The sequence below is a fragment of the Hibiscus syriacus genome, unplaced genomic scaffold (assembly GCF_006381635.1).
Source record: "Hibiscus syriacus cultivar Baekdansim isolate YM2019G1 unplaced genomic scaffold, ASM638163v2 tig00000452_pilon, whole genome shotgun sequence".
In the NCBI taxonomy this organism is placed as follows: Eukaryota; Viridiplantae; Streptophyta; class Magnoliopsida; order Malvales; family Malvaceae; genus Hibiscus; species Hibiscus syriacus.
Window position 1 is genome coordinate 2,158,261 of NW_024061787.1, and position 11,349 is coordinate 2,169,609.

At 28.4% G+C, this 11,349-nt stretch overlaps 1 protein-coding gene across 1 annotated transcript; it reads right to left on the reverse strand.

Annotated features, from left to right (window-relative positions):
- Window positions 1–1,155: 1,155 nt before the first annotated feature.
- On the reverse strand, window positions 1,156–8,698 carry LOC120205812 (serine carboxypeptidase-like 28). Its single transcript, XM_039205610.1, has 9 exons — window positions 8,180–8,698; window positions 6,627–6,722; window positions 5,606–5,698; window positions 5,057–5,142; window positions 3,835–4,098; window positions 3,465–3,592; window positions 2,758–2,853; window positions 2,133–2,241; window positions 1,156–1,331 (listed from the first exon to the last, which is right to left on the reverse strand). The coding sequence occupies exons 1-9, from the start codon at window positions 8,592–8,594 to the stop codon at window positions 1,179–1,181; spliced, it is 1,440 nt and encodes a 479-aa protein (XP_039061541.1). The 5' UTR covers window positions 8,595–8,698; the 3' UTR covers window positions 1,156–1,178.
- Between the last annotated feature and the right edge of the window lie 2,651 nt (window positions 8,699–11,349).

An 11,349-nucleotide genomic window follows, 5' to 3' on the forward strand; every position in this document is an offset into this window, starting at 1 on the left:
TTCGATTTTGAACTCGATTAAAATTATTAACGAGCCGAAACGAGCTACTTGATACTCGACTCGAAAAGCTTGCTAACTACTCAAAAAATATAACATATTAAAATTTTAGATTTTTAAATTAAATTATTAATAATACTAATATTTATATGTTATGTTTTAATATATATATATATAATATAAGATTTTCATGTACTTAATGTTTGTGTTCGAGTTCGAGTCGAACTTCAATATTCATTTCGAGTGGAGCCTGAAAATTTTAAGCTCGCGAGCACTCAATTTGAGCTTCAATTCCTTATTTCGAGTTCGAGTAGAGCTTAACCATTTTAAGATCACGAGTTTTTCAGTCGAATTGAGCTCGAGTCGTTTACGGGTAAATGTCTTTCAGAATCAAATCGTTAAAAATACATAGTTTGGTAGGCATGCTAACAAGGGATGGGCACGCATTACACCCTGCACTCGACCCGATCCGACCCAAAAAATATACACCCTCCACCCGATCCGACTTTTTAAGATAAAATATGAACCCGACCCGAAATAATAAAAAATATTATTTTTTATTCAATAAAAATAAGGATTTAATTGGAAAAAATAATATATAGAAGGGTATTATTGTAATTATCTATAAATATATTAGGTAAAATTATTTTTTTGGGGTTTGGCCGAATCGGGTATTTTCACCCTAAACCTGAATCAACCGATCCGAACATTCTTTATCTTTAAAAAACCCTATCCTACCCGAACCCGAACCCGAAATTTTTGGAACCCATTGAGTTCGTGTCTCAGCATCCCTAATACTAACCTTTGTTTTAACTTTATTTAGTAATTAAAACTTCATCATAATTTCTTTTAATAAAACCGGATTTCATGACATTGTGATTGGTAAATATATAAATTGGAAAAATACATCAACACATATGATAATATGAACAAATATACAACAATCATCTTCAAAGTGATGAAATTATTTTCACTATATGTATATAACAAAATAAACTGTAATATACAATCACTATATATATATATATAGAATCTACCTTTTTTTCTTTTTCTATTTTTTTTGCTGTAATTTCTGTAAATGGTTGCGTTTTATATAAATATAAACATATGATCAAATTGGTGACATTCATATATAATATATAATAAAAAAACAAATAAAAGCCTAAATGATAAAATAACAATTAATCGAGAAGTGAAGAAGGGAGGGGCGAATTCATCAAGAAATACTTGAACAAACGCAACGCACGTTGAGGTTGAGTCAAAGGAACTTCATGCCCTCCTCCCCTCACTGTCACATAGGTTAACCCATTGTATACTTCACTCCAGCCGCCCACCTGAATTTTTATGTATATTTCACTTAGATTTTATAATAATAAATAAAATATATAATACACCATTACTTGAAAAATGGAATTTATATAAGCACATGTTTGGAGCAAATATATTTGGTCGGATGATTAAGTTGTTAATATTTATTTCCTCATATTTTTTAAGTCGTGAGTTCTAGATTCGTTATTAGCACTTTTCTTCTTTCCCCTGGAGTTCCCCCTTTGCTCTCCTCTATAGGTAGGATTAAGATTAGATTTGAAATTTGTCAAAATAAGGACATGTTTTAGTCGAATTTATGATCTATAGGTAGAATTAATTATACTGTAAATCCTCAAACTATAACCCTTATTCTAAATTAGTCTTTAAATTTTTTAATAGTTCAATTTTTTCCCTAGACTATGGCTTTTATTTTAAATTGGTCATGAAACTTTTGAACATTTCAAATTCATCCTCAAACTATGACCCTTATTCTAATTTGGCCCCCGTACTATTGGATGTTCCAATAATAACCCTCAATATCATTCAAAAGTTTAGGATGAAATTGGAATATTCAAATGTTTGGGAACCAATATAAAATGTGTTATAGTTTAGGGAAGAATTTGATATGTTTACAAATTTGGGACCAATTTAAAATGAGAGTTATATTTTATATATGAAATTAGAATGTTCAAAAGTTTATAAACTAATTTAGAATGAGAGGCATGGTTTGAGGACGCGTAGTGTAATTAACTCCTTAAGTATAGTATAATATATAACAACAAATTAGATATAATTCCAAGGAAAAAGAAGGTTAAAAGATGAAATACCTCAGCATGATCATCAATCCAAGCATACCAGCTGGTGTTGGTTTGGAGCTTGAGTGCTTTAATTGAATATCTGGTTGCAGTCAAAGGCAATACAGCATCTGTATCTCCACTGTTCACAACATAAAAACTCCTTTTATTTTCCTTTGCTAAACTTAATCAGGTTGGATTAAAATCTATAACTATTGGCACATAGGTATAATATACAATGTTATCATAAAATATGCTATAAAATTAAGTGACCCATTATGTTATATGTGTCATAGGTATTAAAGTGTCATTAAATTAATATGTATATATCATAAGTTGTATTTATAATTTAGTTTTATATCAATTAGATTTTGATTCTAACAAATAGGGTTACAGTCTCGTTATATTTAATTATTGAGAATTAATTAATTTATGTTTTAGATGGGTTTATTCCTAAAATTTCATGAATTTAATAAATTAATTTGATGTTTCGAATATGTTGAAGTTTTAGGTTTTAATTTTCCTCATTAAAGAGTAAATTTGATTAATCACTCTTCATTAAAAAAAAAACCTTATATGACTCATGAATGAATCTAAATCATGCGCTGAGTCTTGAAATAAACATTGTTAAAGAATATGGAGAAGGAAACAAAATTACCTGAATATCCAAATCCTAATGCCAGCTCCAATAAGTTCTTTGATGATAGGTAGCATTGATTTTGGAGAATCAGTCCAGTTTCGTCTAATAACCGAACTGCAATTTTATACATAGATTTAGTTTATTCCTATATTTTTTATCCTATTTTTATTGATCATATAAAGATAATTACAAAACAAATAGAATCCTAAATTATTAGTTTTAATTTAATTTAATTATAAAATATATATATAAACATTTATGAAAGAAATTCTTTTTCTAATATTTTTCAAATACAAATCAGAATTTTGTGGATTGAACTTGAATAAAATATACCAACAGAAAAAAATGTATAATGTCCAAATTAGCAGCTAACATTTATTAAAATGGTAATTTTGGGCCTTATTCTTTTGTTTTGGGAGCATTTTGACCCTCAATATATTTTATTTAGGGTAAAAAGTTTTTAACGTTTAATTAAATAATCACTTTAACCCTTTTTTCTAAAACATTTTGGTATTCTATGTTTCATTCTAGGGTAAAAAGTCCCTTATTTTGGAACGTTAACCGTTTGTTAACTAACGATTTCAATCCACATTTGGGCCTTTTTGTCATAAAATGAAATATTGAAGGCCAAAATACTAAAAATATTAGGGTCAAAATGACTATTTAGTCAAACGATAAGGGCCTTTATTATATTATGTCAAAAAATAGATGAAAAACGATCAAACCTGCAAGTAGTCCAAGGATAAGGAAGACGAGTAAGATTTGCATGGAGAGCCTTTTGAACCAATCGATTATTCATGTATCTTCTGGTATATGCAACTACACATTCATCATTTCCTCTGTATCTCCATGGCTGAACCATAACACAACATATTAATGATGGATCCAAATTGATTTTAAAATTTATAATTTGAAAAACTCGTTGATTTGTCTCAGTGATAAAAATAAAAGGGAATGTTGTTCTCCCTAAGGTTTTGGGTTCTAATACATGTGTCTGCAGGGTGTGTGCATTGTCAATAAGTTAATAATTTTCTGAACAGATACTACTTTGTAATCGTCCCAAATTATTAAAAAAAATCATAATTTGAAGGTTACCAATGGGAGTTGGCGTAAATGATGGTTGAGCCTGGAACTGGCATTGCAAGATGGGCCGTAGATGTTGTCAGGGTTGATGTTGCCGAACTCCTTAAAAGCAGCATTCAGAGCATTGTTGCATCCATCTTTTGGGAATAAAAATGTTTCATTTGTACATGTCTTCTTTAGCTCTTTGTATGTTGTCTCTGATATCAACCCATGGTTCCACCAAAACTCATGTGACCCCTTGTTGTCATGATAATCATCCAAAAGTGGATTGCCCAACTGCTCCAAATTCATCATTTCTTTCAATCACAATTTAAAAAATTACACTCATATATATATAGACCTCCCAAACTAATCACAATGTTTGCCTTCTTTCTTTCTATTTTTTAACAATATGTGATCAAAATGAAACTAAAATGTAAAATTAGATATGATTTTAAAAAAGATACAATTGAGTGAACAAAAGTGATAGTTGGGATACTAAACGTCTATTTATCAATTTTCAAGGGTAAAGTATACAAATGGTCCTATGACTATAGAGTGTTGGTTTGTTAAGTCTCTCGACTATTAAAATTTACAAAATGGTCCCTGGACTATATAGTGTTGCTTTGTTGACTCTCCCGCCTAGTAAAAGTTAAAAAATGGTCACTCGATTATTCATATAGTCCAAACTCATCATTTTCCGTTAAAAATTATATGGTATTCTAAGCTGGACGTTAAATTATGGCTGGGATATGATAAAATCTAATCCATAATCTCAAATGACTATGCAACTCAAACAGTTACGGATAAATTTTCATATCTCACTCATAAGATTATTGTATGGTTTAGAAAATCGTTAATTTTTTAATGCAAATGATAAATTTGAAACATATGGATATAGTGAACCATTTTATAACTTCTAATAGTTGATGGACTCAACAAAGCAACGTCTTATAATTATGAGATCATTTTATAACTTTTAATAATCAGTGAACTCAACAAAGCAATGCCCTATAGTTGGAGATCAATTGTGTATTTTACCTTTTTTAAATGGTTTGTCTTATTTTTACAACACATTTGTTGAATATATATATATATATATATATATATATATATATATATATATATATATATATATATATACAGAGGTAACCATGCAATAAATCTACTATTACAGCTATAAATTAAAAAAATACTATAAAAGTAAACGAAGAAATTAAAATAATTATGCTTATTTGAATGAATTTGGACTGACCAGAAAACCTTTGAAATTAAGGATGGGATTCTTGACTCCTTTGTTGCGACGGACTATAACTTGAGATAGCTCAGGAATATAATGACCTAATTTTGTCCAAATCAAAGAGTTAGCACAAGAAAAGAAATTTACGTAATTTAATAATAATGCAAAGGTTGAATTAATTAGGGTAAACTATAAGTTTAGTACCTAAACTATTATTTTTGTTATGTTTTGGTACTCAAAACTTAATTTTTTTAAATAATACCTAATGTTTAGTTTAGATTTCATTTTGGTATCCCTTCATTAAAAAATTAACGATGATATTGACGTGTCACCATAAGATAATGTCATGTCATCATTGAAAAAATAAAAAAAATGTCATGTGAGAAGTTCTACTAATTTTTAACAGCGGGATACCAAATTGAAACATGAATTAAATGTAAAGTATGACTTTTAAAAAAAATAAAGTTTGAGTACCAAAATGAAACAAAAATAATAGTTTAAATATTAAATGTATAGTTTATCCCAATTAATTAATGGGGGTAGGTGATGACAAAACAATTTAACCTGCATAGCTTTCTCCAGCTATGTAGAAAGGCCTGTGCTTGTAGTTTGGGAATCTCTCTAGCCATTTCATGAGAAATGTGTATGCATCTTTCGCTGCATTTCCATACAAATATTAAACTATTAGTTGTTTGAGAATTGAGCTACATCTATTTATGTGTCCTATTATTTTTCTATATTTGTACGGGTCGGGCTTTAGATAATTTTAGGTCAACAACAAGTTTTGTATATCAGTTATCACTTTTGTTTTGTTTTGGTTATCCAATTATTTATTTTAAAATTATATCTAATATTTAGTTTTAATTTTATTTTGGTCAATTGTTGTTAAAAAATTAACGATGATATTAACGTGCCACCATAAGAAATATCATGTCAACAGTTCTATTAAATTTTTAGCAGTGGATAGTTAAAATAAAACCAAAACATAACGTTAGGTATGTTTTGAAAAAAAAAGTTAGATGACTAAAACAGAATAAAAGTGATAGTTGAAGTAATAAACGTATAGTTTACTCTATTTTTAATAAAAGATAATTTATTTTATTTATACTTATAGTAAACTAGTAATAACGTTTTGTTTAAGTATAATTATATAAAGATATAAATATTGTTTTTTAAATAAAAATAAAATGGGTTATCGGACTGGACTTGATTTATGTTGGGACAAGGAGTTCAAATTCATTCTATTACAATTCAATCGGACCATAAACATTTTTAATAAAACAGTATAAATCTTATAATTTAGACCTTGAACTTAAATTATTTTTAAAAAATTATTTTAGGAGTAATAAAATCAGACAACACAAAGAAAAATTAATAAAAGTATGACGTAACAATGATAATATCAACAGAATGTATCAATGATTAACAATTTATATACCAACTCTAACTATATGAATAAGCTAATAGGGTTGAAGTGGGAATAAACTAAATATACGTTGAAGTTAGGCTAACTAATTCTTGACAAATTTTTGTGCTGTTGCATCACGATTTTCATTCCTTTGTGATTGTGAAGATATAAACGTACCTGCCCTCTTGTCGCCAACAGTATATATATCGGACGAAGTATTCGAATAAGAAAATCCCACACCCGCCGGTGAATCAAGAAATAACAAATTTGCCACTGCAAAATAACATATACAAATAAAAATGTAATTTAATTCAGAATCGATAAATTTTGATCTAATTTGATTCTATCATGTCAATTTTTTTAAAAATTTAGGTTTGCTTTCAGTCGAATTTTATACAAGATAACGTTGAATCAAATTCAAGTCAATTGTGAAAAATCTTAAACCCGACCTAGAGATAATAGTATATTTTTTTTCTATAAATTTATAAATAATTACTATAATACCCCTTTTATGTAGTTTTTTAACTATGTACTATTTAACGTTCGATTAGGTTTATACTTTAAAAATTCAAGTTAAATCGAGTTCAGGTGGAGGGAATATACTCTTCGGGTCGAGTTGGGTCAGAGAAAGAGTATATGATTCTCGGGCCAGATCATGTTCGAATGAAAGGTATTTTTTGCGTAAAGTCAAATTGATCAAAAACTTGATCCAACTCAACATGTTGCTATCTCTATATACGAACATAATAATATAATTTTACTATTAATTTGAATGATTCATTAACTTGAGAAAATGTGCCAAGCGCGCGAGACTCGAAACTAATAGTTTCGGTCAGACCTGATCCGACCCTCTTGAGTCAGTTGATTTAAAAAAAATCGTGTTTCGAATGGCTTCAATTTTTTAGAGGATATGGTCGGGTTTGAGTTTAGGATGAAAAATACCCGACACGACCCAACCCAATCCAAAAGTATCATAATTATACCTTATATATTTATGGATAATTACACTAATACCTCTCTCTTTATTATGTTTATCAATTAGGTCCTTATTTTTATTTAATAAAATTAATATTTTTATAAATATATTTATTTCATGTCGGATTTGAGTTTTATCTCAAAAGAACAGATTGAGTTTGGGTTAGGTAAACTCACCCTAAACCCGGATTAAGTCAAGTTTCAGGCGGAGAATGTAAATCTTTTGGGTCAAGTCGGGTCATCGAAAACCCGATCTAACCCGACCCATACTCATGCTTGAATGTGCCCAACTAAATTAGACTTACACCGAAAACGTGAAAAGTTATATATGAGGCAATATCCAATTATACTGAGTAAAACTCTTTTAGTTTTATATCTTTTTAGGACCATTTGATGAGAGAAATTAAAAGTTGATATCAATAATAGAAAATGAGAAGATATTCATTAAAGAAAATAGTTGATCTCAACCTTTGATTTTTCTCGATCCAACGATCCTAAAAAAATGTAAGTGGATCTAATTTTTATATATATATATATAACAAGATCCTCTTATATAATGTAAAACTCATTTAGTTTTATACAGATTTAAGATTTTTAGATGTGTGAAAACAGATGACTGAGTTTAAAATAAAATTCAAACTCACTTAGTTACATAAAAAAAAAAAGAACTTTTCACAAAATTATCAATTTCCGATCGGTCAATTTTTTAATGGTTTCAAGTGAACCTTTTAGAATTAAATGGATGAAAATCTGACCTTGATTCCAAGCGTAAGGATTCAAACGGAGAGTTTTGCCGTCGGGTCGAACACGAAAGGGCCCCACTTCCTCGGAGGCCCCATATGCGATGGAGGAACAACCAGGCCCACCATTGAGCCATAAAACCAACGGCTTCGATTCAGGTCTACTTTTAGCCGGCACCTTCATCAACCAATAAAACAGAGCTCGACCCGCCTTGGCGTCCACCGTAATGTATCCCGAGTATTGAGAGAACTTCACTTTCGCCGGCTGTCCCGGTAGCTTCACGATCCTATCTCTCGCCTGTTCTTTTCTGTAACCTCCGCCCGCCGCGGCGGAGCAAGAAACCGAGCTAAGAAGAACAACGCATCCGACGATCCCTAGGTAAAGCAAACAAAACGATGAAGAAGAATTAATGTGATGAGCTGTCGTCATTGGAAAATCAAAAATCGAAAACTCTTCAGCTTTATTGTTGGGGGAACTTTGAGGTGGAAACTTTGGAGTTTGAACTCTTAAATTAAGTGTTTCAACTGGTTTGTTAACTCTTCTTGATTGACTTGGAATACACTTATTGGCATTTATAAGTTTATTTTCCTTTGGTTTCTGGGGTCAATAATCAAAATTAGTTGTTTAAACGTGCATGAGGATTTTTATAATCATTTTATTGTTTCGATTGGATTACCAATATTCACCTTCCAAAAAGTTGGATTTCACTGTTTTGAATATCATATAATTATATCGTATAACAACAACATCCTCATATACAGTAAAACTCTTTTAATTTTCTATAAATTTATAACTGTCGAATGAATGAAAATATACGGTTAATATTAACGGTAGAAAATGAGAATATATTTACTAAAAAATAATAAGTTAATTTTAATCATATATTTCCACTTATCCAATGATTCTAAATTTATATAAAATTAAAAGAGTTTAAATTACGTAAACGAATCTTAACCCAACACAAATATATAAGTATATTAAAATATAAATAACGAATTCATTGAATGGCCTTAATAACTAAAGGAAGCATTACTGTCTCCTGAGATCTCAGATTCGAATGATGTGTATTTAGTTTATAATCATATTATACTATTAAAAAATTAAAATATAAATAGCACAATCGTTATATGTCAAATTTTACATAAATATATAATACTTTGAATTTAAATATGATCAAAACATAAAAAATTATAAATATAACATGACTATAAATTAAATTAAATTTATCTGTTGACTTGTTTGTGTTAAAAATATTTTATTTTATTTTATATGAATTACGAGTCTCTCGTTTAACTATTGAAGAAATTTTAACATCAACTATTTAACAAATATATATTATATTTAGTCTTTTGTTGAACCGCACACGATTTCAGCTCTGTCTTTCACGTTCTGTTATACCAGTTCAGCGTAAAAAAGGTCAACCATTTCTACCAATTTGAAGGTTATGGTTAGGGTAGTTCCTACTTACTATATTTTTTATTATTATTATTAATATGGTGTAAGTATAAGACAATATTTGTTCTAAAATAACTCTCAACCACTAACAATTAGTTGGTCTAGTGGGATGAGACACTAGTAATTTTTTTAATGAAACAATTCTTTTAATATAAACTAAAAAGTTATAAAAAAATTAATGAATTGCTCGCGAAATTATCGAGTCGAGTTGAAATTTGCTCGACTTAGCTCGTTAAGGTCTCAAGTTGAGCCAATCCAAGTCAAGTTTTTACCGGGTCGGGTTTAAGATGCTCAACTAATTAAGCACCCCTAACTATATATAAGGGTAAACTACGCATTTAGTACCCGAAATATCAGTTTAGGTTCGATTTAATATCTAAACTTTCAATTTTTTCTAAACCATACCAACATTTAGTTTTTATTTCATTTTAATACCCACAGTTAAAAACTTAACACGTTTAGTATCTAAACTATAAGTTTTGATCCATTTTAATACCTAAACTTTCAATTTTTTCAAAACATAATGTTAAATTTTGAATGGGTGCTAAAATGAAACAAACAAAGAAATAATAAAATAAAACAAAAACTAAATTTTAGGTATAATTTTGGAAAAATTGAAAGTTTGGATATTAAAGCGGATCAAAAATAATAGTTTAGATACTAAATACGTAATTTACCCTATATATAATAAACATGTATTTGTTGAGAGAGGATCATTAGTTGAATATTTAGAATTTTTATAATATTCAAATCCATATAATGATTTAAAACTCTAATTCATTTATTACTCATATTAAATATTAATTTATTATTTAAATTAAATAACCGACACAAACATAATGATAAAGCAAGTCATTTTAATAAAAAAAATTGAAGTTATTTTTAAGGTTAAAACATCAATTAGTTTATGATTATTTTCGTATAAAATCAGATATTTTATGACTGAGATGTCATTTTATGAATCTATTTATTACTAGTTACATTTTCAACGCACCTTGAAATATCTTAATAGGACGAAGGAAATTCAATATGGACTTGTTATAACAAAGATAATAAAATTAAATAAAATTCATTCAGGTCCAATATAAAAATTTAAATTATTATAAATTTTAAATATTTTTATTGATTATTTACAATTAAATTAACATAACACTTTCTTTAATTAACAGCATAACACTCTTTAATGCATATTTAAATGATTTAAAATTTTAAATGATTATTCACTTCTTATTAGAGATTTAAATAAATTCATATTTATATAATTTATGTATTTAATATCTTAATTTCGTTGAAATATGTTTCTTATAATTTATGTTTTTTTAGGATTTTAGTAGAATGTGAATATTTCCTATGCATTTGTATTTGTAGAAATAATATTTTGATATAACAAATAAAGGGCAAAAATATTTTTAGACCAAATTGAATTTGTTCAAATATTGTAAAAATAATTCAAAGTTTTTAAGTTTTTAAAATGTGAAACGGGCCACTTTGGGCCTGGTTTCGAAAGCTCTAAGGCATAATGTAAATTTGGCCTACATGTTTCGAAACCCTCTCAAAGGTTTCGAAATCTCATGTTCAAAATGTCAAAATTTTAAATGAAGGTTTCAAAACTCCCTTTAAAGATTTCAAAACCTCTACGCATAATTGTAGATTTTTCAGCTCCCAACGGCTCTAAATCATCCTCAACGGCTAGTAACTCATTCCAACATATAAAAACAAGTTGACGACA